Source organism: Terrapene carolina, unplaced genomic scaffold, assembly GCF_002925995.2.
Source record: "Terrapene carolina triunguis isolate 2854851 unplaced genomic scaffold, T_m_triunguis-2.0 Scaffold998, whole genome shotgun sequence".
In the NCBI taxonomy this organism is placed as follows: Eukaryota; Metazoa; Chordata; order Testudines; family Emydidae; genus Terrapene; species Terrapene triunguis.
Genome location: NW_020665349.1, coordinates 632,177 through 659,144, shown reverse-complemented (window position 1 = coordinate 659,144; position 26,968 = coordinate 632,177). Strand labels below are relative to the sequence as shown.

At 43.1% G+C, this 26,968-nt stretch overlaps 1 protein-coding gene across 1 annotated transcript in view; it reads left to right on the top strand.

Moving 5' to 3' along the window:
• UNC13B (unc-13 homolog B) overlaps positions 1-26,968 on the top strand; it is a 354,074-nt gene that overhangs the window by 68,419 nt on the left and 258,687 nt on the right. The window contains exons 4-6 of the mRNA XM_029913862.1: positions 5,090-5,207; positions 6,387-6,510; positions 24,797-24,870. Coding sequence (XP_029769722.1) covers positions 5,090-5,207; positions 6,387-6,510; positions 24,797-24,870 — 316 coding nt within the window. The remainder of the gene's footprint in view (positions 1-5,089; positions 5,208-6,386; positions 6,511-24,796; positions 24,871-26,968) is intronic.

Genomic DNA, 26,968 nt, shown 5'->3' with positions numbered 1-26,968 from the left:
CATCACCATTGTATCTGAATGCCTCACAATGTCCAATGTATTTATTCTTGCACATTCCCGGGAGGCAGGGCAGGGCTATCGTCCTCACTATACATTTGGGGAATAGAGGCGCAGACAGAATAAATGACTTGCCCCAAATCAATATCTGCTGTGATCTGCTCTGGAGGAGGCTGTGTTTCTGTGGTTGGTGATATGATCCCTGTGTGTGGCTGGGATAGTGTATATCAGTGTGTAAAGGACGTTGGAATCCTAAACACGCACACTAGAATGTAGTCTTCTGTAATTAAGCAAAGGGGTAAAACACCAGTGAAGCATGCATGAGGCACAGAGAGACTAAGGGTAGGTCTGCACAAGAAACTTTTTCCAGCATAACTGTCATTTAGGGCTGTGACTTTTCTTTTAAACAACATTGCTATGCTGGCAAAAGCCCTAGTGTAGAAGCAGTTATACTGGCAAAAAGTGCTTTTGTCAGTATAGCTTGTTTTTGCTTGCCAATCCCCAGCATAAACTATACCCGCATAAGCACTTTTTTGTTGGCATGTGTGTCTACACTGGGAGGGTTCGCTGGTGTAGCTATACTGGCAAACCTTGTCTGGTGTACTCTAGGACTAAGCCATTTCTAAAGTCACACAGGAAGTCTGTGACAGGCAGGTAATTGAATCTGGGTCTCCAAGCTCCCATGCTAGTCCCCAACCACTGAACCATCCTTTTTTGGTATGTAAGCTGCCCCTGAAATCACAGTTGATACACCGCTTAATGTGGTAGAAAAAGTTTGCTGTCTTGACAGCACTTTATCTAATAATGCCATGATCAATGTTGTTCCTCTCTGGCTGTAAAACATGGACACTCTGTAGCAGGCAATTGGAACATTTTCACATGTGCTGTCTCTCTCTCATCTCTAACATCAGGTGGTCAGACAGGATACCAAATGTTGAAGTCCTGGACCCAGTGCTGTATGATTAGCATTGAATCCCTAATCCTACAGGTGCAGCTTCGCTGGGCTGGTCACCTTGTACATATGGGTGATATGTGACTTCCCAAAGCCATATTTTATGGACAGTTGAAAACAGATAAAGCCCTGTGCAGCTACAAAATTTATATCCGCAGATATAAATCAGATATCTGCGGAGCTGCAGGGCTCTTCCGGGAACCGCAGTGGCGAAAGCAGTAGCATGTCAGGCCACCACTCACAGGAGCCAGTACCTCACGTGGGCAGCTCCTCTGGCATGGTTATACCACCTCCAGCCCTGCCCACTGGAGCAGACACCAGGCTCACCAGGGTGACTTAAAGGGCACACTCCTTCATTTTGGATGAATGTTTTCTCCCAGTGGCAATCTCATCTTCTTTACTTATGACAGCCACCAGAGCTGCTCTCCCTTGCAGCCAGGAGCACAGACAGGCTGCACTAAGGTTGCTATGCCACTCCCAATTAGTTGCTAGGGAACATAAAAGCAGAATGCTAGCGAAGGCTGAACAACATCACCATGTTGCTCACAGCCTCACCCAGGCAATGGGACAGTGGTCCTGATGTTGCTCTGTCACGAAAACATTCCACATGGCACAAAGTATGGGTTGCAGTACGTATCCATTGTATATTACGTTGGTCCATGAGAAATAAATTTTGTTTATGTTCATATTGCTATTTACCAACCCAGGTTCTCTAATTTTGTACTCTTTTATGAAGCTGGATAAGGTGTATTGTAGCTTCTTTCCCCCCAAGGAAAGGGTCCCCTAACAGCTAAGTGTACCACATTGACCTGTCCAAAAAGGTATTCTAAAATAGCAGAACAAATCAGAGGTGCTTCCTTGACTGATAAAACTAGTTAGGGTGTTTAGTATTTTTTGTAGCTCTAAAATGCCTTGTAAAAGGTAGCAGTTCAGCTTCTGGCAGCGTTGTATGTGGGATATTTGAGATTTGCTTTTTTTCCAGACAGAGCATTTCCACTTTCGTCTTTGGAAGTGTTTTCTAGTTTGGCAGTAGCTTTTAAACTGCTGGACATCACAGACAAAGCAAAAACTGCTTTCTCTTTGCAAATATGAATGTTGGTTACTTTCTTTCTAGCCCTGAAACAGCATTAAAGCTTTAGATTTTAAGTCAGAAAGAAAAATAACTTTGATGTGAAATAATGTTTCTTGATTTGTCTGTTCTCTGGTTTGAAATTATTCATCCTCTAACCAGTAGATGGAGAAAGGGAGACACAGTTGAAGCCATCAAAGCAGTTCATTTGGCTGAAATTCCTCCCAAGATGGTTCACTGACTAGTGCCTCATAGAATTTTGAACAGAAGTTGGTTGGGGTTTTGCACTTGATTTCTTGATCTGTACGTTGAAGCTAAGTAGAGAGCTTTGTTTGGGATTCAATTCTTCGGGTTGGGACAAGTACCAAGTTACTTGCAACAAGCCGATCATTTGTATGACAGCACTGACAAAGCAGGAAGTTACAGGAAACCATTTGTGTTAGTATAAGCACTCAGTTTTAAAAAATACCGCCTAGACCTCACTCAAATGCTAGTCTGAACACTGCTGAACTGAAAGCCTGCCTGTCCTGGGTCAAGAACCTAAGCTGTGGAACTGGAAGGGAAAGTTGGATATTAACAGGTGTCCACTTACTTTGCTGCAGGCATAGGGTTTACTTTTGTTTCAACAGTATTTTTGTTTTTGTAGCATATTTCCACGTGAGACCGTCTCAGAGGACCCTGAAGTTTGGGGTCTCCAGTTGTACAATTATTGATCTGTATCTGGGTGATGAATAATTCAGTGAATAATTCACAAGACTCTTTAGCCTGGTGGCAATCTAGGGACAATTAACTATTTATAAGACTTCCAAATTCCTTTGACAAACATTAAATGTGGATGCACTTTGCCTAGCAAAAGGATTCATGTAGCAGAGCAGCATTCCCATGAAATCTGATCTCAAAAGAACTGCAGCTGTACAAAAATGCTCTGAAGATGAGCCCTTCAGAGACCTCGTATTCCAAAAGGCGGTCCCTGACTCAGATCGTAAGCCTTCCTTGCTGTTCACAAAAAGCAAGGTGCATCCGATTTTTTCCTCCTGTGCTGGGAAGCCTAGAATAGGACAATATTCCACAAAGCATTCCTGAGTTGCTGCTTATCTTACAGGAATGGCAAGTATGACACCTATAGGCGGAATGTATTGGTAAAGGACACAAAAGTGGTCGTTGGATTTAGGGGCTAGTGTTTAACTTTCTCTCAAGTGGGCATGCCAGAGAGTAGTCTAAACAAGTTACCTATCTTGGGATGATACATCAGGAAGAGATGTACTGATGAGAGATGCTCCCTTTACCCATGGGGCAGGGAGGAAGTTCTTCCTATCTATACTCCTGGTAACAAAGGTCTTGACCAAGCTCAGCATATGAAGGTTACATGTCCCTACTAGACCCCTACTGGCTGAGAATCGCATGACTATTGCCTTTGTTAGGGATAAGAGTGGCTGAGGCTACGTCTTCACTGCGGGGGGGAGGGGGGGGGTCCGATTTAAGATACACAAGTTCAGCTACGCGAATAGCGTAGCTGAATTTGACGTATCGGAGCCGACTTACCCCGCTGTGAGGACGGCGGCAAATCGACCTCTGCGGCTCCCCCGTCGACGGCGCTTACTCCTACCTCCGCTGGTGGAGTACAAGCTTCAATTCGGGGATCGATTGTCGCGTCCCGACGAGACGCGATAATTCGATCCCCGAGAGATCGATTTCTACCCGCCGATTCAGGCGGGTAGTGTAGACGTAGGCTGAGAGGGGGACCACAGAGAACCAGCCCAGGAATACAGAGAACCAAGTCACCTCTCTGAATTCCAGCCCAGGATCCCACTCCATGTGTCATGTCGTGTTTCCTTATAGCTGTGTCAAGTCCACCAAATGGATAGATGACTGCATTTGGAAAAAGGCTGTAGTCTGTGAAAAGGTGCATATAAGTAATTTCCTTTAAGAGATATAACAGACCCACCTAATACTTTTAAATTACTGTAGCTTAATTGAGGTTATTTATTCCCTTGTGTGCGAATGGTTGTCATTTAAAGTCAAAAGCTGAGTTTACAACTACCTTCTAAAAGAACAGGAGTACTTGTGGCACCTTAGAGACTAACAAATTTATTAGAGCATAAGCTTTCGTGGGCTACAACCCACTTCTTCGGATGCATATTGAGTGAAACATATCGAGGAGATATATATACACACATACAGAGAGCATGAACAGGTGGGAGTTGTCTTACCAACTCTGAGAGGCCAATTAAGTAAGAGAAAAAAAAAAAAAAAAAACACTGACCCAGGAACCTATCCTTGTAACAAAGCCCGATGCCAACTCTGTCCACATATCTATTCAAGTGACACCATCATAGGGCCTAATCACATCAGCCATACCATCAGGGGCTCGTTCACCTGCACATCTACCAATGTGATATATGCCATCATGTGCCAGCAATGCCCCTCTGCCATGTACATTGGCCAAACCGGACAGTCTCTACGCAAAAGAATTAATGGACACAAATCTGACATCAGGAATCATAATACTCAAAAACCAGTGGGAGAACACTTTAACCTGTCTGGCCATTCTATGACAGACCTGCGGGTGGCTATCTTAAAACAGAAAAACTTCAAAAACAGACTGCAAAGAGAGACTGCTGAGCTGGAATTGATATGCAAACTAGACACAATCAACTCAGGGCTAAATAGGGATTGGGAATGGCTGAGCCATTACAAACATTGAATCTATCTCCCCTTGTAAGTATTCTCACACTTGCTTCTTATCAAACTGTCTGTACTTGGCTACCTTGATTATCACTTCAAAAGTTTTTTTTCTCTTACTTAATTGGCCTCTCAGAGTTGGTAAGACAACTCCCACCTGTTCATGCTCTCTGTATGTGTGTATATATATCTCCTCGATATGTTTCACTCAATATGCATCCGAAGAAGTGGGTTGTAGCCCACGAAAGCTTATGCTCTAATAAATTTGTTAGTCTCTAAGGTGCCACAAGTACTCCTGTTCTTTTTGCGGATACAGACTAACACGGCTGCTACTCTGAAAACTACCTTCTAGTTTTCTCTTAAATGTTGCTTTTTTTTCTTCCTTGCAGTGAGATCAGTCGGCTGGACCTGGGCCTGATTGTTGAAGTATGGAACAAAGGGCTGATCTGGGACACTATGGTCGGGACTGTGTGGATTGCACTTAAGGCCATCCGGCAGTCTGATGAGGTTAGCTAGCACATAACACTAATGTGAAAGTGCATTGTCAAGGTTAATATGCCTCTAATCTAGCCACATGGTGCACATAACTACTGTATGCAAGTTACTGGTGCTTCTGAGAAACTTGGGGAAGTGTGTGGAAGGGGCCCTGTATTTTTGGATCATAGAGGCCACTAGTAAGCCAAACAAAAATTGAATCTACTGTACGTGCTTCTGAGGTCTCAGTTCTACAAATGTAAAAAGAGATCTAATTTTGTAAAGAATGTATAGCTTTGATAGCTCACCTATAGACCTCTCAAAAACTGATTTGTTAGAATTGTAACACTCATGGGAAAAATTGTAAAAATATTACTGCATAGCATGCTAAAAGCTGAAATCTCTCTGTATTCAAAATAGGGACTGTTATGGGCCACCCTTGTAACAAACACTCTGACCTTCACTTGGTGGCATGAGGACTTGTCCTTTGGAGTTATACTTTTAATGCTAGAGGATACCTGCAGATTCCCTAAATAAAGCCACAAAACATTGTTTACTATGAGTAGTGTTGGTTGCGATGTAACAGGGATTTCCTAACTTCTGAAATTCTTCTGTTAGCTACTCAAGTCACAAGTTCTGAAAGCAGGTCTAAACTTACTCATTTATTTACATAGCTCCGAGCCCAGTGTATGTACACTATTTAAAAGATAGATTTTACAGAGCTGGATATTATAGAGCCGGGAGATGGTAATTAACTTTGGCAATAGGAGAAAATAGGCAAAAGGAGGTAGGGGGAACCCAGCCCCCACGAATTTGTTTGTGCTAAATTGTCTTAGGAGCCCCAGTTCTCCTCAGTGATTGTTATTGAATACTCTATGCAAAATTCCCATCGGATGTGAGTAGGTTTGCTGCAGTTACATTTTAAATTCTCTCTTCCTTATCTTGGTATAAGCATTTAAATGATCCCACAGAATTTGTGCAGTCAAAGCTCCAGGGCAAGTAGTCAGCAGTGGGATATGGCAAACAGAAAACTGCATTAACTTTTAGAAGTAAAGACTAGCAGGGTATATTGCTAATCTTATTAATCCTTTTGGGTTATTCCTGGGCTCCTTACATCAGCAAATGTCCAATGGAATTCATTATATAAGGATGACTGCCAGGATAAAGGATCGTCAGACCCAGGGACTTGAATTCATGGCTTTTAATTTATAGGAAGGACCTGGAGAATGGTCTACGCTGGAGGCAGAGGTCGTAATGAAGCATGATGAGATCTGTGGGACCAAAAAGCCAACTCCCCATAAAATTTTGCTGGATACAAGATTCGAGTTACCTTTTGGTGAGTTGTATTTTGGTGGCTTAACTGGAATGCTACAATCTGAGGGATAACATTTCAATGGAGTTCTGCTTATATAACAATATATTAGAACATAGAACATGTGTAGTGCTCTGAGCCTAACTGCAGATGAAATTTCATATATGACAGCTTCCTTGTTAAATCTTTTGTTACCTAGATGCTCAACATAAATAAGAGGGATTTGAAGGTTTCTTTGTGCCATGAATCTTTAGCCTAGCGTAAGCTAAAGCTAGTAGTTGTTTTAGGTGTTTCAGGAGTGTGACACAAGACGCTTCATTTTGAACCAGGGAGCACGTTTCAAACCACTTACCTGACCGTTTATTCATTCTAAATGGTGCAATGAATTGGAGAGCTGTGCAATTTTCTTAATGAAGTGCAAGTGCCATCTACAGCTGCCTGTTCATAAATAAAGTTGGATGTTTGTTTTGTTTGTATCCTAGCTTCATATCATCTACCCAACATCACAGGAATAACAAACTTTTATAGGAGCAGTTTTTCAGCTGTATAGATGCATCCGATTAAAAACTACAGAATGTTCAAAATCAGCTAATTTAGAGCAAAAGCATCAGTCATAAAGAAGTTACAGTATATCTACAGAGAAAAGCTAGATTAGAAAAGATTTCGATATTTTAGTGGTCTGTATAAACATAGGACTATGCTACTTCCTCCCCAACCCATAATGGGCTGTTGGGAATGCTAAAGGCATAGGGACAACCTTAGCTCTTGCTTCCTTGGTTATTCGATTGAACTTGCTAAGCGTTTTAAACTTGTTCATCAGTATAAGGTGACCTCTTATTTTGTTTGACTCTTCTGCATGAGCTCTCTTCTGGGCTGAGTAGCACTGCACCATGAGCGTGCAGATTGGTTATAGATTGTTTGTGCACTATCTTTGGCACTTGGACAACCATCCTCAGAATTGGCCATCCTGCTGTAGAGCCAAGTTAAGCAGTATTCATCTTGCGTACCCTTTCCTATGGTAAGCAGGACTCAGGATTCGGCCTTGAGGCTCTAAGATCTGTGTCAAGTTTTCATATTCTGAAAGCCTTAGTGACTGTGATTTTTGTGCTCGCAGATGATAGCTGAATGATGAGGCAGATCAGAATGAACATAATATTTTATAAATATAATAGACATTCCTTTCTGACTTAGTAGACCAGCATGAGAGGCTGCCCTGTACTTTAAATGGTCTTGTCTTTGCCATATGTGGGGATCTGGTCTGGAAGGTTATTACCCTCTCATCATGAAAACTTCTCCTGAACATCCATCATGTTACATTGCCTATAGAAAACTAGCCACTGACAGGGTAGTTTGATTTAAATAATCAATTTTAATCAAGATTTATATCAGCAAGCAGGAATACTTGATTTAAATAATCAATTTTAATTGTTTTGCATTTTTAGTTATTTTCTTAGAGAGGTTGATTCTCACCTGTTTGTAACCATTAAAACTCATTGATTTGCAACTAAATATAGCCTTTATACTATATTTGTTTTTGCTAAACAGGATACACTGTATTTATACACAGTTATTTAAGCTGTTATAAAGCTCAATTTACATTTATTCTGAGGCTTAATTTTTACTTTTTTATTTTAGAAAATGTTGAAAAATGTTTTAATTACTAGGTTAATTTTTTTACTTATGATTAGTGTCAAGCTCTATTTGGGAATTTGAATGCAATTAAATAAGTAAAAAACCTCCTGAGCATTTTAGTTTTTTTAATTAGTTAAATAAAATTACCTTATGCTGGACACATAAGAAAAAAAATTATCAAAGCATGTTTTTCATTTAAAACTGATTTATTAAATGAAGTAAATATTTATAATTAGTGAATTGAACTGATTTTCTTGTCACCATGTCCTTCAAGATTCTAGAATTAGCAGAGCTCATCCTTTCACACCTAAATTTTATTCAGACTGGAAGAGAAAACAAGGTACTTCAAGTGCTGGTCCCTATGTGTATTCCACTACGGGTACACATGTCCTCTGTGCACCCAGAGTTGGAGAAGTTTGAAATCACTGTCTGTTGGTCCATTCATGTGCCCTTGCTTTTCTCATGCCTCAACCAAGGAGATAGAGGGCGGAGCAGACTGACCACCTCTCCAGTTCCTTCTTACTACTTCATGACCTCGGTCAGAACCTCTGTCCCGGGGAATTTCCTACCCCTTTCCCCCCCATAATGCATTATGGGTTCTGAACTAAGCCCAGGATTCAGGGTTTCAGAATTTGTGGTTCTTGCTCATGCTGCTTCTATGTTGGCGACACCCAACGCCGCCTGTACTGCGTCAGGGAAGCCCTTGTTGCAGCATGGTGCAGTATCCCCATTCATGCCCGTGAGGGGTGGGAACTTTGTCTTAAGAAGCACTTAGTAGAGAAAGCTATGAAGCCGCAGTCAGACCCTGGCTGTACATGGGTCTGGATCAGCAAGGAGTGTGCCTCCTGCTGTGAAGTCTGACATAGGAGCGAGGGAGTCATCTCCCAAAGATTCCCCCATCAGGGTCTTGTCAGAAAGGCAGGGAGCATTCACAAACACAAGAGCAAATTCTTCTCTAAGTCCACTTCAGAGAAGTCGGATTCAGCCCTGCCTAAGTTGAGCAAGTCTTCCCACTCAGCCCATGAGAACTTAGAACATCCTAAACTTCAGGGTCATGATTTGAAAGCCCACAAATCCTGGTGTCTGTCAGTACCAGACTTTGCTCCAGTGGCAATGGTACTTCAGTGCCTAGTAACCCTAACCACTGAGAACCAAGGGCACTGACAAAGGGCAACCATTGAAGCCTCAACCACCGATGGTATCTGCTCTACCTTGCCCAACTGTGGCACAAACTGTAACAGCTGCACCAGCTCTGCTGGTTCAAATGGACAGGTCCCCTTGTACTCCAGGGAGAGCACAGTCTTATGCTTCACCTGATGTTTATTCTGTCCTAGATCCCCAGTCTCTATCATCATCAGATCCTTTCCTCAGAAGGAAGGTCCTGACTTCACCAGGAGATGCAGCTTATGGGAAGAGTCTGTCCCCCATTCCATCGTCCAGCCATGGTTTCCCTCCAGCAGAATTGCTGGTACTGCTGATGGATTCAGAATTGGCATTTTCTTTCTCTGGGGACTTGAAACCACATGAGGAACTGATATCTTCTCCTTTGAGGCATCCCTTCCTGGACTAGTCTGGAACCAACCTCCACTTCAGCACCTGCCGAAGAGCCTTTGGTACCCCACTCTGTGTGGTACCATGCCTCGACAACGACCCTTTGACCCATCTTACTGGCCATACTAAGGATGGTGGGATCAGTACCACCATACAGAGTTAACATGATCCACTAGGGAGTTAGTCCATCCTCCCCTGCGAGAGGATAGCCAAAACTTTCTTCTGTACCCATGGAAGAGGAAGATTATGAACTGGATCTGGTGGTTCCCCCAGTACTAACAAGATGGTCCTCCTACCACTAAGAGGGCAGAAAAATGCTATTTTGTCCCAGCCAAAGGGAATTTCTTTTCTTATTCTGCTCCTAACTCTTTGCTTGTCTAGGCTGCAATGGAGAGATCTAGACAGAAACACCCTTAGATCTACCCTGGCTGACAAAGAGGTAAACGCATAGATTTGTTGGGAAGGAAGGTCTTCTCTTCCTCTAACCTTCAGTTCAGAATAGCCATTTATCAAGAACTGTTGGCTTAGTACGATTACCTGAACTATTCCAAATTCACATATTATGCAACAAGATAGAGCTCAATTCCAGGCTATTGTTTAGGAGAGCAAGTTGTTCGCCAGGACTGCTTTTCAGTCAGCAGTAGATGCAATAGATACATCTTCATGATCAATGGCAACTGCCATTGTGATGTGCCGTGAATTATGGCTTCACACTTTGTGGCTTCCCAGAGGGGTCCAGAACACTGCAGAGGACCTGTCCTTCAGTGGAAGGCATCATTTTAACCAAAAGACAGGTGTGTTTTCACACACTCTAAAGAACTCCAGGGCTACCCTCTGCTCCCTGGGAATATATATACCTGCCCCAAAGAGAGAACTTCACAGACAATCGTATCAGCCTAGACCGTTGGCTCAACAGTTTACCACGAATGTCCTTATGAGCCACCCTGTAAAAAGCAAAGCATTCAGAAGATCCGTTTCCCTGCACTTTCTGTGACGGCATCATCCAACCCAATCTAACCAATATTTTTGATGGGAGTTTGAGAGCTGCAAATCAATGATGCTGCCATCTGCTGATTCCCACACATCCTTTGGGGGTCATCTAGCAATCTTTTCTCACAACTGGAGTGCAGTAACGGACAAGTGGGTGTTAATCATCATCCATTCTGGTTATGCAATTGAATTTACCGTCTGACCTCTTCCAAAGCCCCCATCCCCTGCCCATTTTCAGGGGCCTTTCTCATGAGTAGATTCTCAAACAAGAAATAGTTCCAACTACAGCGTGGAGCAATGGAGTTGGGTACCTCTTCAGCACCGAGAAAAGGGTTTTTACTCAACATACTTCTTAGTATCCAAAAAGAAGAGTGCTGGAGATCCATCTTTGATTTCTGCCATCTCAACCATTTTATTTGCAAGCAGAAATTTTGCATGGTCACACTTGTATCTATAATCCCATGTTTGGAAAAGGGCATGTGATTTACAGCTCTTGATATGAAGGACATGTACTTTCATGTGGACGTTCACCCCGCTCACAGATGTTGTCTCAGATGCATGGTGTGCCCTGATCATTTTCAATACAGAGTGCTCCCATTTGGCCTTGCTACTTCCCCAGGGTCTTTACCAAGATTTTTTCAGTAGTAGAAGCCCATATCAAGTGTTCTGGCTTTGCGGTCGTCTTTATCTCAATGACTGGCTTATCACTGCCAAGACACATCAAGAAGCCTGAGTCAACATCAGTAATGCTTCAGCTCCTTTCTTTCCTAGGGGTCAGCGCAAACTCAGTCTGTGTCCTCACTCCAACACAGACTTCATTGGAGTGTCCCTCAATTCAGTCATGGCAAGGGCTTATCTGCTGATGGGTTGGTTCCAAGTGATGAATAACCTCATAGATCAGGTCATGAACAACCCACAAACATCAAAAAGAATTTCTTGGTCCATGTTACTTCATGCTTTCGCCAGACACCATCTTCATTGCCTGCAGGCGTGGCTTCCAACAGTCTACCCCCCAAACAGTCCAGCAGCAGCATCATCATCATCTACTGTGGTGGAAGAATCCCCATCAAGTATGTGTAGGCATTCCCTTCTTTTTCTTCCTCACCAGACAGGATGATTGTTACAGATGCCTCCCTCTTAAGCTGGGGAGCTCACATGGACAGTGCAGGGTACTTGTGCATCCTGGCCTCTTGGGATGTCCATCAACATTCTGGAGTTGCGGGCAGTCCAAGATGCTTGCAAAGATTTTCTCCCATGTGAGTAGACCGACAGTGCTTTCAAAATTCTCAAACTCTGGGTGCATGGAAAGCATGAATGCCCACAATGGAATACAGATAGGGACCATACATCTTGAAGAACTTCTAGTTACTATAAGGTGAGTAACTTTCTCTTTCTTGTCTTTTAACTTTGAATGTCCTAATCACTAAACTGAACTAGTTACATAAATTCTGCACCCGCAGAAAAGGCTGCTGTTGTCAAAAGCAGAAATAGCACTTCGACAAATTGATTCTTAAGTAGTGGCATGGCTAGTGGTTTCTACCAGTTTGACTTTCTTTAAAACTTTGGCAGCAAACATGTAATGCATAATGTTTTGTTTTATTTAATTTAAATGATGATAATAGATCAGAGTAAATTTAGGCCTTAACACAGGTGTCATAATTCATAGGTTCATGGATTCATAGGTCAGAAGGGACCGCTGTGATCATCTAGTTCAGAGGTGGGCAAACTACGGCCCGTGGGCCGGATCTGGCCCATCAGGGCTTTGGATCTGGGCCGTGGGATTGCCACCCCCGTGACGCCGCGGGCCCCGTGACGCTGCTGGAAGCAGCCGGCACCACGTCCCTACGGCCCTTGGGGGGAGGGGGGGAGGGGGCAGAGGGCTCCATGCTCTGCCCTCATCTCCAGGCACTGCCCCCCGCAGCTCCCATTGGCCAGGAACGGGGAACCGCGGTCAATGGGAGCTTCGGGGGAGGTACCAGCAGGGGAGGGAAGTGTGCGGAGCCCTGTGCACCCTCCTCCCCCAGGGGCCGCAGGGACGTGGTGCTGGCCGCTTCCGGGAGCGGCGTGGCGGGGGCCCAAGGCAAGCAGGGAGCCTGTCTTAGCCCTGATGCCACCCCAGAGCCACTCCAGGTAAGTGGCGCTGGGCCGGAGCCCACACCCTGAAGCCCTCCTGCTCCCCGCACCCAAACCCCCTGCCCTGAGCCCCCTCCTGCACCCAACCCCCTGTCCTGAGCCCCCTGCTGCCTCCGCCCTGCACCCCCTCCTGCACCCAGCCCCCTCCCCGCTGCCCTGAGCCCCCTCATATACCCCGCACTCCTCCTGTGCCCCACCCCCTGCCCTGAGCCCCCTCCCGCACTCCTCACGCCCATCCTGTGCCCCAACCCCCTGCCCTGAGCCTCTTTCTGCAAACCACACCCCCTCTCTCACCCCGCACTCCCTCCCGCACCCCAGCCCTACATTCATGGCCCTGCATGCAATTTCCACACTCAGATGTGGCCCTCGGGCCAAAAAGTTTGCCCACCCCTGCTCTAGTCTGACCTCCCGTAGAGCACAGGCCAGAGAACTTCTCGAAAGTAATTCCTAGAGCAGATCTTTTAGAAGAACATCCAATTTTGATTTAAAAATGGTCAGTGATGGAGAATCCACCACAATTTTAACTTTAAATAACTTTATTTAAAAAAATAAATCTGTAATTATTTTAAATAAAATCCAATTTAAATAAAAAATCCAATTTTTGTAATTAAAAAGTTTTTTATACTCCATTGAAGTCATTGACATAATTCAACTCTTTATCCTATGAGTGAACTGCTCATTTATGTGGAGTAAAGGGATGGATTTGGGGGTCTTGTATTTGTCTTTATCATGATCACTTTGCTTGCATATTGCATCACTTCATGCATTAGACTGTGATCTCTTTCTCTGTGCTGGCAAAGTGTCTGGTGGAATTTAGACACTACTGCAATATAGATAATAAATCACCTTAAACTTTATGGGATATGTTAGTTTTCTTCTATATTACTAATGAAGGAATTCTATCTACTGAAACATGCTCATTCTGCATTGCAGAACTCCTACCCTCATCTTGTATGAGTGTAAAGTAAAAATCCCTCATGTAAAGTGCTGATTTCTTTTTACAGCCAGTAAAGCAGTTGTCTTAAAGACCTTCATATAGTAGAGCAGACTTGTGTGTTGGATAAATGCCAAATCTTACGCCTTAAATGTGATCTCCGCGCCCCCCCCCCCCAATTCCTATATTCTCTCCAAGGATTGAAAGCAGCACAGTGCTTTTCTTGCGATTCTTTAAAAACACAGTGCCCAGTATGAGCACAACAGAAATTTCTGTTCTCAACCCTGCTCCTCAGATAAGTGAGGGGGTTAAGTGAATTACAATTCTCTTTTGACTTTACAAAGGTGTAAAATCCCAAACAGCTAGAAGATCCCTTTTAAGTCTGTTCACGTTTTAAAAAGCGAAATACTTGTTCCTTCATTTAACCTGCCAACTCCTGAGTTCAGAGATCCTCTGAACCCCTTGATGTCTGCCAGCAGCTACAGTAGCACTCTGTGCTCTTTTAAGTGGTTGTGGTTCAGTCAGCTGTTGCAGGGTAATAATCAATTTAGGTTTTGTCAAGTACATCACGTGAAAATCCATTCTCTTTCAGTTATCTTCATTTGTTTGTATTTCTTCCAAGAATGCTTATATCATAGTTAAGTTTTAGAGAAAACATGTGGAGACACAAATTAAATTTACAATACAAAATTAATGAGACTCCTTCTAAAATCCTTGTAAGTAATGTATTTCTTTATCATGTTGAAATCCAGCCATACATTCTGAGTGCATGAGCTGAACCTCTTGTTAAATGTTTCCTTGGTTCAAACTTGAAACACGAACTTTCTGTGAAACTGCAGGATTTTTGAGCATCAACTTTAGTGGTTTCAGGGTTTCTGTTTCCTGAGTAACCCTCTGCCTATCAGAGTAAACAGCACTACTGTTTTTCTGAGCTTAGGTTTCCCCCCATCAATGTACTGTAGTTAGGCCTGCCACAGGAGATACTGAAAATGGCTGAAAAGGCAAAAATAGCAAGGGGTGGGGGAGAGATCTCCCCTTGTGGGAGCAGATAATATAATGGCTTTGAGAAGAGAGACAATATTCCTAAATATCTCCTGGGAATGTGCATCTCATTTTGTTCCCCAGGTGAAGATCTCCCAAATACAATAAAATGGATAAGAATGGAGTGAGGTGTGGGGGTGTGAGCATATTTGCTTGCTTAAGTACCATGTGGTAAATTTGAACAAAGCCCTTAGTTAGCAGCTTTCCAAAAATTAAAAGATGGAGTGTGCTCTACTTTTGTTGGACAATGCACTTTCTTCCTTTTCTATTCCTTCTTCATTCCCCATTAGTTACTTTAGGCAGACAATGCACATTTGCACCGAAGGAATCGGACTCTGTTCTCTGTATCATGTCTGGGTCACCCATTCGGTGTTATGGAAATGTTTTTTTTCTTGAAGACTTTGCAGAACCCCAGAAGGAACACTTCTTTAACAAGCAAAAGGCGTGTTGTGTTTTTTCTTGCTGCTAGACTTAAGGTATTCTCCTTGGCTTTCACCTCTGCCATCTTGAGAAGGCTTTTAGGGTTCACTGCCCTACATCCTGGATAAAAACTTTTGGTCATGGTCCAGCTGCTAATAGTCTCTGTACTTCAGTTTGTCTACCATGTAGATGAAGCAACAGTTCTGTGCTTCTGTCTGTTCAAACAGACACACTCTGCTCTTTTTTTTTTCTTTAGTCTTTCCTTTCAGGCGTCTGTCTGTGGATTGGTCTGCTAGCCCATTGCTGTAGTTGCCTAGCAATAGCTCATGGCTTACAGGGATTCCAAGGGTTCGCTGTCCTTAAGAGTGAGATTTACAGCCCCAAAGAGTGAGATTCAAGGCTGAGTGAGACTTTTCAGGTGCTGTGTTAGGTCATTGCTTAAGTCAGGGACTCTCATCTTTAGGCCTTGGCAACATCCAACAGTCCAGGTTTTTAATCAAACCAGCACTTAATAGTTTTAAAATGTACACTGCTTAATATTGCATATGAAACACTTAAATATCCTAATTCATACTAAAGTCTAAGACATGTGAGAATTCTATATGCAATGCAAACCAGTGGATTTTAAGAAAAACAACTATTTGCTGGTTGGAACAAAAACCTGGATGGGTGGAGATCTCTAAGGACGAGAATTGTTCTTAGAGGGGGAGGGATAGCTCAGTGGTTTGAGCATTGGCCTGCTAAACCCAGGGTTGTGAGTTCAGTCCTTGAGGGGGCCACTTAGGGATCTGGGGCAAAAATCAGTACTTGGTCCTGCTAATGAAGGCAGGGGGCTGGGCTGGGCTTGATGTCCCTTTTAGTTCAAGGAGATAGGATATCTCCATTAGGCGCACAGTCAGTGGACAAAATGAGTAATATTAAAAAACCCAAACCCCTGTTTTTATATAAACTGAACAAAAAAGAAAACTCTTTTGTCAATACAACAGTGTGTTTATTTTGCGTATCACCATGTCATATTAATGATCCATTTGAAAAACACTTTACAGTACAAATATTTGGTTTGTATATTGTTGCTCATTTACTGTAAGCTAAAATAAAATCAGATTCCAAAATAAATAAATAAATGCAAAATAAATAAATTAAAATTAAATAATTAAAATAAAACACAGCCAAACAATACATTTAATGAATGTAAAAATAAAGTAATGTAATTAATTTGAAGCTAACAAACCATAGATAAAGGGTTCAGATTCCACATTTCTTTTAATATCTAATTTGGTTTCACATCTTATTCATGTGCTTTGTTATATTGCCATGCGGCCCATTTCGTTGTTTTTATAACTTCGTTTGGTGGCTCAAACTTGAAACATGGCTGAGGAGTTGCCAGCTTCACTTGGATAATAGAGGACTGTATCCCATTGAGCATTGGCCTGCTAAACCCAGGGTTGTGAGTTCAATCCTTGAGGGGGCCATTTAGGGGATTTAGTTGGGGATTGGTCCTGCTTTGAGCAGAGGGTTGGACTAGACCTCCTGAGGTCCCTTCCAACCCTGATATTCTATGATTCTATCTAGTCCAAGGTTTGGTCTGAATGGTGTCTTATTCTTTCAAACAAGACTGAACACTCTCTCTTCTCCTGAATTTGAGTGGAATAACACTAAGACAAACCGGGCAAACCTGGACAGTAATGGGAACTTGAGAAAACCACTACGGCTTTTGACATGGCTAAGATATGCAACACCATGTCCATCCTGTACTGCACAGAGGTGTTATCTGTGTCAGTCTGTAGTGCTGCCTCATTCCATACACACTAAGTGATAGCTCAGGGAAGGAGAATCCGGGGAACTACAGACCGGTCAGTCTCACCTCAGTCCCTGGAAAAGTCATGGATCAGGTCCTCCAGGAAACCATTTTGAAGCACTTGGAGGAGTGGAAGGTGATCAGGAACTGTCAACATGGATTCACCAAGGGCAAGTCATGCCTGACCAACCTGATTGCTTTCTATGATGAGATAACTGGATCTGGGGAAAGCGGTGGATGTGATATATCTTGACTTTAACTTCCTGGCAAGAATACTGTGGGAGACCGTATCAAAAGCTTTGCTAAAGTAGTATGGATTGGATGAATGAACTATAAGGTAGATAGAAAGCTGGCTAGATCATCGGGCTCAACGGGTAGTGATCAGCAGCTTGATGTCTAGTTGGCAGCTGGTATCAAGCGGAGTGCCTCAGTGGTTGGTCCGGGGGCTGGTTTTATTCAACATCTTTATTAATGATCTGGATGATGGGATGGATTGCACCCTCACCAAGTTTATGGATAACACTAAGCTGGGGGGAGAGGTAGATACGCTGGAGGGTAGGGATAGGATCCAGAGTGACCTAGACAAATTGGAGGATTGGGCCAAAAGAAATCTGAGGTTCAACAAGGACAAGTGCAGAGTCCTGCACTTAGGACGGAAGAATCCCATGCATCGCTACAGGCTGGGGACCGACTGGCTAAGCAGCAGTTCTGCAGAAAAGGACTTGGGGATTACAGTGGATAAGAAGCTGGATTTGAGTCAGCAGTGTGCCCTTGTTGCCAAGAAGGCTGTCACGGCTGAATCCCCACTCTGTCACTTTGAGTACAGAAGGTGGGGGCCCACAAGGATTTTAAAAATTAATACTTGCCATTCCAGGCTTGTATTAAATGCCCAAGGCTTTTTTCTGACCTTGGCTTGCCACTAAACGCTGCCACCTCCCAAACCCAAAATCCCCAAACCCTTGGACTGAGGAAGGAGCACTTGAGAATTCCTCCCTGTGGGGTATCCTCAAGCCCTTTCACCCCTGCTCTGGGGAAGAGCTGAGAAAACAAAGGAAATTAGCTGTTGCAACCAGGTAATCAAACAACATGCACAAACCTCTTAGGACACTAAAAATCCAATCCTGTTCTTAAAGGTAAATTTTATTAAAAACAAAAAGGAAGAAAATACATCTGGAATTTAGGCTTTTGCTAGATTTTAAAAGAGCAATTCCAAAAATTAAGCACCCAAAATAGCTTTCTTGGGGGGTTAGCTTTCTTGGGGGTTAGCTTAAAGGTTATAAGCAAACAAAAGCATCTGGGGTTAGCAGAGAGGAGTTCACAAGCCTTAAAAAAATAAACAGAAATAAACCTAATTGCGTCTTCCTAAACATTCCTAATTTACTTACTTATTTGGGTTGTTAAAAGTAGTTCTAGATATGATCTGATGGTTTTCATATCTGGTTCAAACTTTACACAGCATTCCTGCTGCCTATCTCTTCAGCCCAAAGAGAACAACAAAGGGAAAGTTTCTTTCCCAATTTAAAAAAGTTCTACCTTCCCATTGGCTCTTTTGGTCAGATGTCCACTTCCTTTTCTTTACCTGGGGGACTCTTAACCCTTTACGGGTAAAGCAAGCAGAGAACAGCTACCATGAGGGATTTTACAGCTAACTGGCTGTCTGAGTGTCCATCAAAGGGAGCTATCCCCGCTTCATTGATCACAAAAGTTAACGGTATATTGGGCTGCATTAGTAGGAGCATTGCCAGCAGATCAAGGGAAGTGATTATTCCCCTCTATTCGTCACTGATGAGGCCACATCTGGAGTATTGCGTCCAGTTTTGGTCCCCTCACTACAGAAAGGATGTGGACAAATTGGAGAGAGTCCAGTGGAGAGCATCGAAAATTATCAGGGGCCTGGGGCACATGACTTATGAGGAGAGGCTGAGTGAACTGGGCTTGTTTAATCTGCAGAAGAGAAGAGTGAGGGGGGATTTGATAGCAACCTTCAACTACATGAAGAGGGATTCCAAAGAGGATGGAGCTCAGCTGTTCTCAGTGGTGGCAGACGACAAAACAAGGAGCAATGGTCTCAAGTTGCAGGGGTGGAGGTCTAGGTTGGATATTAGGAAACACTATTTCACTAGGAGGGTGGTGAAGCAGTGGAACGGGTTACCTAAGGAGGTGGTGGAATCTCCTTCCTTAGAGGTTTTTAAGGCCCGGCTTGACAAATCCCTGACTGGGATGATTTAGTTGGTGTTGGTCCTGCTTTGAGCAGGGGGTTGGACTAGATGACCACCTGAGGTCTCTTCCAACCCTAATCTTCTATGATTCTATGATAGCTGATTTCTACATCAACTGGTAATCAACAAACTCCTCTTGCAGCTTCTTTATCTCAGGTGGAGAGAGATTGAACATGTGCTGGTATCTGCCAACAAAGTGCAACCTGTTCAAAAGTGCAGGGATTCTCAAACTATTTGTGCTGGGACCCCCTTTGAAAATATTTCAGGCTGTGATGACCGCCCCCCACCCCTCAAAAGTGATAGCAAATTACTGTACATACTCATAAGTGTACTAAAAGAAGCATGTTATCATTATCCCTGCAGTCAAAGGCACTGAAGCCTTTCAAAAAGCATAAAGCAACATTTCTCGGGAACAAATATGTGGACTTTAAGGAACACATTTTCTGGGGGGAAAAAAAATAGGCAACAAGTCACAGTTGCAGGAGCTGGAAGCCTTTTCCAGTGATTGTGGTAATAATCATAACATTGTCCAAGGACTGTGGCTTTATACATAACTATACACAAACAAGTATCTGGACTCTTAATGTGAGGGGTGCTGCTGTTTTGAAGCACACAATTTTTTTGAATTGTGGCTCCAGGGAACTGAGGCAGACCCTTAAATTGTCCTCTACATTCAGTTTTGCCCAGTGTTTATTCTTTAAGTATGTCAAAACTGAAAAAACAGGTTCACATAAGTAAGTAGTTGCGAATGGGAGAAGCACTCTACTTGCTGCAGTTTTATTTGGGGATAGGGTCAGCAGAGGCTAGGATTGGAATCATTGCTTCAGAACAGAATCATGTGAGATGTCAATCAGTTCCTCTGGGGCTTTCAAGCTGACATTTGAATTTGGAGAAAACTCGTCGTCAAATGGGTTCTTATGCAGTTACATGTGGTTAGATCACAACTGAGCCCAGTTTTCGAAATACTCTGTGCGAATGTAGGGAGGTGTTCAGCTACGTGTTCTTTAATATTCCCAATGGTGACATCACTGGCTGAGATTTCCAGGAGATCGTTCAGCGCTGAAAACATTTGAAATTTTTTGTTGTCGACTTGACTTCCAAAGATTCACTTTTTTAGTAAAGGCATATATTTTGTCATTGAGTTTGAGAATGTTTGTTTGTTTGTTTCATTTCCTTGTAGTGACTCATTCAATGAATTTAAACAAATGTCAGAAATGTCCGCTAGATACAAGAGAGCTGCCAACCAACCATTTGATGCCATTTAAATGCTTCTTCAGGGTGGAATCCACTTGAGTCAGAAACAAACACCGTATTTCTCCGTTCAAACAGGCGTGTTAGAACTCTTCCCCACGACAGCCAGTGAACCTCTGTGTGCAGTAATAAGTGCTGATGATCCAAACCCATTTCTCCACACAGACTTTTAAAAAGTTGGGAATTCAGTGCCTTTGCTTTAATAAAATTAATGATTGCTACAGCTTGACTCAAAATTGATTTAAGGTAGGGATGCATACTCCTACTAGCAAGAGCCTTCCTGTGAATCATGCAGCATGTCCACTGGGCTTCTGTGGCGGCCACTTTGTTTGCCGACAAGCCCACGTTTGATACTAGACAGCTGTCGCGGCATCAGTGCAGATCCCTACACAGCTGTTCCAGTTAATGTGTTCCCCCATTATAAAGGCATCAAGGAGCTTAAATATTTCCTCTTCCCTAGTATATGTCGGCAGTGCCTTGCAGAAGAGAGAGTCGTCTTTTCCTCTGTTTTTCCAAGTATACCGAACATAGACCACTAATTGTGCTGCCCCTGAAACATCGGTGGATTCATCAATCTATAAGGAAAAGAATGTGCTCTTTTTAATCCTTTCCACCACCTCAGACATATCCTCAGTACAATGACTCACTGTATCATCTGATAGTGGAATAGAGCTCAGCTGAGCGGCAGCATTTTTGCCAATCATACACTCACATTTTTTTAGATGCAGGAAAAATAAGAGATTCGGTGATGGTGAGGCTTCTTTGCCCTGGTGATTAAAAGTGAGAGAGCATAAGGTGCTTCCAGAGTTTTGGCTATCACAGTTGCTGTTTTGTGTAAGTTTTGTTGCTCAAGTTCATGAAGGGTGTTTTGTTTGTAAATGTCGCTGGAGTTTGTTTGGTTTTAGGCTGTTATTGGCCAAAACTTGACTGCACAAAACACACTGGGGACTTGGAATGTCTTCTGAGCCAGTGTAAGTAAATCCAAATGCCAAATAAGAACTGTAGTTTTTTCTGGTTTTTGGTTTTTTTCCTGCACTTGCAAATCTTGTTCTCCACCCTCCATCAGCTTGAGCTCCCTTCTTCGTGCCATGTATAATAAAATGATCCATTGTTTTAACAAATTAGTTTATTTCAGATATTACAGTATTATATATTTTTTTTATTTTCGCTACCTGTTTTTCCTGCTGTTAGTGGTAAGTCACGTTCTATGAAAACAAGGGCCTTGCTTAGGGAAGTGACACAATCAAAATGCCCTTGTTCTCATGGAGCGCCCTGCTCTGAAGGCAGAGTGGAGAGTGGCTCTGCTAGCCAGAGGCTGTGAAGGCTGCGCTCCCTGCCAGCTGCTGCAGAGAAGTAAGGGTGGTATAGAATCATAGAATTATAGAATATCAGGGTTGGAAGGGACCTTAGGAGGTCATCTAGTCCAACCCCCTGCTCAAAGCAGGACCATTTCCCAACTAAATCATCCCAGCTAGGGCTTTGTCAAGCCTGATCTTAAAAACCTCTAAGGAAGGAGATTCCACCACCTCCCTAGGTAACCCATTCCAGTGCTTCACCACCATCCTAGTGAAAAAGTTTTTCCTAATAGCCAACCTAAACCTCCCCCACTGCAACTTGAGACCATTACTCCATGTTCTGTCATCAGGTACCACTGAGAACAGTCTAGATCCATCCTCTTTAGAACCCCCTTTCAGGTAGTTGAAAGCAGCTATCAAATCCCCCCTCATTCTTCTCTTCTGCAGACTAAACAATCCCAGTTCCCTCAGCCTCTCCTCATAAGTCATGTGCTCCAGCCCCCTAATCATTTTTGTTGCCCTCCGCTGGACTCTTTCCAATTTTTCCACATCCTTCTTGTAGTGTGGGGCCCAAAACTGGACACAGCACTCCAAATGAGGCCTCACCAATGTCGAATAGAGGGGAACGATCATGTCCCTCGATCTGCTGGCAATGCCCCTACTTATACAGCACGGTATTGTCAGACAGCGTTGCCACCCTTACTTCTCTGATGCTGCTGGCGGGTGGCACTGCCTTCACAGCTGAGTGCCCAGCCATCAGCCTGCAATCTCACAACCCCCCTACAATGGTCTAGGGACCCCCACTTTGAGAAATGCTGGTCTAGGGAACTGTCTACTTCTAAAGTGTCCCATAGACCTTGGAAAAGACTTCACTGTGTTGAACAAAACTATCCTCAAGATGTTTTCAGAAAGGCTTGAGCCTCACTTTTTTAAATTTCTTGGATATTCACTTTATAGATGTCATCCTTTAGCCTTGCAGATTGTCACATTTATAAAGGCTGTGGCAACGGACTGAACTAGGGTTTTGTCACTTCCTATTGTAATGCAATAAAACCTCAGTCTAACACTAAATATTTCCTTCAGGAGTTAGTGAACATGCGAGCTGCTTTTGGTCAGAGCTTCATTTCAGCCTGCTGCTGATTCTTTTCCATTTTTGTTTATGGTATTTCCTAATACATCCTTGAAGCTGCCTATGGATTGATGAAGGTTCAAGCCACAGAAAAAAAGGAATTCCACCACTGTAAACATCTCTTGTTTTGTAACGACATCCCTGAAAATTTAAAGTTATAAGCGTTATGAATATTAGTAAAACAACAAGGAGTCTGGTGGCACCTTAAATACTAACAGATTTATTTGGGCATAAGCTTTCGTGGGTAAAAACCTTACTTCTTCGGATGAGGTTTTTACCCACGAAAGCTTCTGCCCAAATAAATCTGTTAGTCTTTAAGGTGCCACCAGACTCCTTGTTGTTTTTGTAGATACAGACTAACACGGCTACCCCCTTATACATGAATATTAGTAATTATCCTTCTTGTTTCTCTGCTTTGGAAGTTGTCATTTGAGTGCAGGTGTGTAATGGTGGTGAATAGCAGCTGGAGCAGTGCTGAAAAACTTGTGCTGCCTGCGTTATCTAGGATGGACTCTGGTACTTCCCCCTCCCCTCAAATTCCCCAGGAGAAAATTCCCTACTTTGAAATAAGAATGAAGAACCATTAGAAAGCAGACACCAAAGCTAAATGCTTCTCTTTGTGTTTGTGATTTTTTAAAAATATATGTTATGCAAAAATGATCCCTGTTTTTCTAAAACCTCATTTTTTAGAAATGTTATCCTTTTGTTAAGTATTCTGGGAGAGGGCTCGGGTGAGATTTCACTCTAAACAGTGCGTTTCCTTTCATATTGTGTTCCTCCACGGCTTCTCCTTCTTGGATTCTGTTCTGCATCCTGCTGAAGTTTCTGAAGTGACCTCAATAATTCTCTCTTACAGGGCTACTTTGAGTTCAGCGGCAGCAGTCCCCGTTGCTGCTGTTGTAGCTCACTGCCTTTCCTTGGTACCGTCTAGATTCGCAGCTTGTACATTTGTAACTTGAGCATCATTCTGTGAAATTGCGGTCCTCAGAGCACACAATCTGGCCCCCCAATGCGGGGTATATCTGTACTAGTTCATCTCCCAAGCACGAGTGACAGTCCCCGCCTCAAAAAGATGACCTCACTGAAAATGACAGAATTCTACAATCCATTATGTTTTTTATTGTTTTAAATTTTGAAATAGAAAATAGTTACCCAAGCCAGGAGTACTAAACTGTCAGCTGCAAACATCCAGCTGACACGCACAAGCATGTTAATTGTGTAACTGGACAGTTCAGCCTCTAGAAGAGGAAGCAGTGTTTTTAGTTTACCGTAAAGTTAAACCTTCATGGCACAGAACAACACACTGTCACTTTAGCATAATTCATTGAGGTAACATCGATTGCCCCAGAACAGCCAGTTTATGGCCTGCAAAGGAAAACGGGGGTGATTTTATTAGTTTGTAGATGCTTACGTACACCCTAATATGCCATGAATGAAAATGTGCTCTCTGGAAGGGGCAGTTAGAGGCATTGTTCTTCTGGGGCTAAGGGGAGAGAACTTGGGAGAAGAGGCCTTTGACCACATCATATTGTGTTTCCAAGTGTGTAGCTGGTTCATGATTTTTTTAGTGACTCATATTTATTGTAATAGATAAACAGTCAGATTCTGCGTCCTCCTTTTCTGCTTTGTGTGTGTTTTGTGTTTGGTTAGTTAGTGATAAACTAGAAAGTTTTCATACAGAGACCTGGAACTAAATTACTATTTAAAACTTATTTTACATTTGATGCTAATAGAGGACATTTCAGTGAATTTCAAAATGAAGGCTGTCTTTGTGATGTGCTTTTAAAAAAAAATCCTGTTTTCTTGGAATGTCATCACTGTTTTAAGTGTTCCTGTTAAATACAAATTTATTTAAAAAAATAATGTGCCAGATAACTAATTTGGTGTGAATGACTGATGCCTTTGCTGTTGCTATAGATATCCCTGAGGAGGAAGCCAGATATTGGACCAAAAAACTAGAACAGATAAACTCTTTGGGAGATCGTGGTGAGGTGAGTAAACCTCACTTGAAACAGGCGAACACTATAATTAAAGTAGGATTCTGATCCAAAATGCTCCGGAGTGTACTGTAGTGCTATGCAGAATTTCCATGACAGTTAAGTTTAGGTCATTACTACAGTTTTCCTTCATTCACAAGTTTTTCATTGAGCTGTTCACATTCCCTTGTGTGTAGTGTTAATGCTAGCTAGAATAAGGGCTTGGCTACACTTGCAAGTTAGAGTGCATTAAAGCAGCCCCAGGCGTCCTAACTCACGACCCGTCCACACTGGCAAGGCACTTAGAGCGCCTGGACTCTGCAGCTGGAGCGTACCTACTAATCCACCTCCATGAGAAGCATAACGCTTGCTGCGCCTTGGCTGAAACGTCCCAGTGTCAGTGTGAACGCGCTGTTGCATTACTGCGCTTTGATCGGCCTCCGGAAACGTCCCATAATCTCCTTAAGTCAAGTGGCCACTCTTGTCATTGTTTTGGAATCGGCTGTAGGAATGTGGATATGCGCTTTGGAAGCTCTGTTTCTGACAGCCGGCATGCTGCTCCAGGACAAAGCAAGCCATTAGTGTGGAATGCTGCTGGTGTGTGTGTGTGTGTGTGTGTGTGTGTGTGTGTGTGTGTGTGTGTGTGTGTGTGTGTGCGCGGGGGAGGGAGAGAGTCTGCTGCTGTCTGACCTTAAGACAGCATGCTGACATGCTCTCAGCCCCCCCAAAACCCACTCTCTCTCCCCCCACATACACACAACACACTCCCTGTCACACTCCACCCCACCTCCCCCATTTGGAAAGCACGTTGCAGCCACTTGCCTGCTGGGCTAGCTACCACAATGCACTGCTCTCTGTGGCCATTGCAAGAGCTGCTAATGTGGCCGCGCCAGTGCGCTTGAATCTGACACTGTGAACACACGGCAGCGCTTTCCCTACTGCGCTCTCCGAGGGCTGGTTTAACTCTCAGCGCTCTACATCTGCAAGTGTAGCCATGCTCTAAGAGAGACTGCAGCATGTGAACATTGAGGGGAAATTGATTTTTGCATGATACTTAGATTCAAAACAAGTGTAAAACTCTGGCTCTGCTAGACAGCAGGATGAGGCAGTTAGGAGAGTAGTGCTGCCCCAGGCTATATTCGTTGTTATCTAAAACCAAAAAAGGAACACTTCAGTTTCTTGGTGTATATTTTGCATAAACAGCTAAGGACACTTGTCTTATTCAAGGTGATATTCATCTGGTTGATGGACTTAATTTCTTGCCTTTAAGGAACTTGTTAACTCCAACAAGGGCAGGTGTAAACAGTGTTAACCAAAAGTGTAATACATGTTTCTCTGCTTACCAAGAGAGTATTGCTAAAAGGTCCTGTTGGTGATCGATGTAGGGTGTCGAAGTTCGGGGGAAATTTATTGTACCCTTAACTTAGCCTTCCTCCGTTAAGTATGTTAGTGGATTCATTGTGGAGATTGAGAATACTCAGGCAGAAGTTAAGTCTTGTCTTGAACTGTTTAACCTAGTCTCGCAGCTGTGTATAGGTGGATGAAAAATAGCTTGTGTGTAGCTTCTTCTGGCTTCAGGGAGCATTTCCAGTAATAGCTCTAGGGCTTCTTGGTATCTGTGAACCTAGTGAAAAAGCAAGTCATGAGAACTTATAACTTTTCAGTAATTCTGCTGCAATACATCCTGCCTCCTGGGTTGAAAGCTGAGTTTTAGCAGGGGAATTCTAGTGCCAAACACGCAGTGGAACATAGGTGCCCTCTAGTGATCCATCAAATTCTCGGTAGATGAAGAAGTTTGTATGAATTGTGATGCAATCACCAGTTCTTTTAGCTGCCTTGTCTGCTCATCCAGCCTGTTCTTTCTCGCTGTGCTTACCTATTCAGCTTCTTGCTAGTCAGTGGAAAGAAAGTACGTCCCTGTATTTACTTCCTCATTTATTGTGAAATAGCCCCGCTGGTGGTCAGTGTAAGGCATTGATTAACGAATCAATATTTCAAAACTTGCAGCTTCCACTGACTTTGGAGCCCTTTTCCCCAGCTCTTGGCTGGTGAGGGTTGTGTTCTTGACATTTTGCCTAATAGGATTAGAAATGATTCTACTTATCTTCTGTCT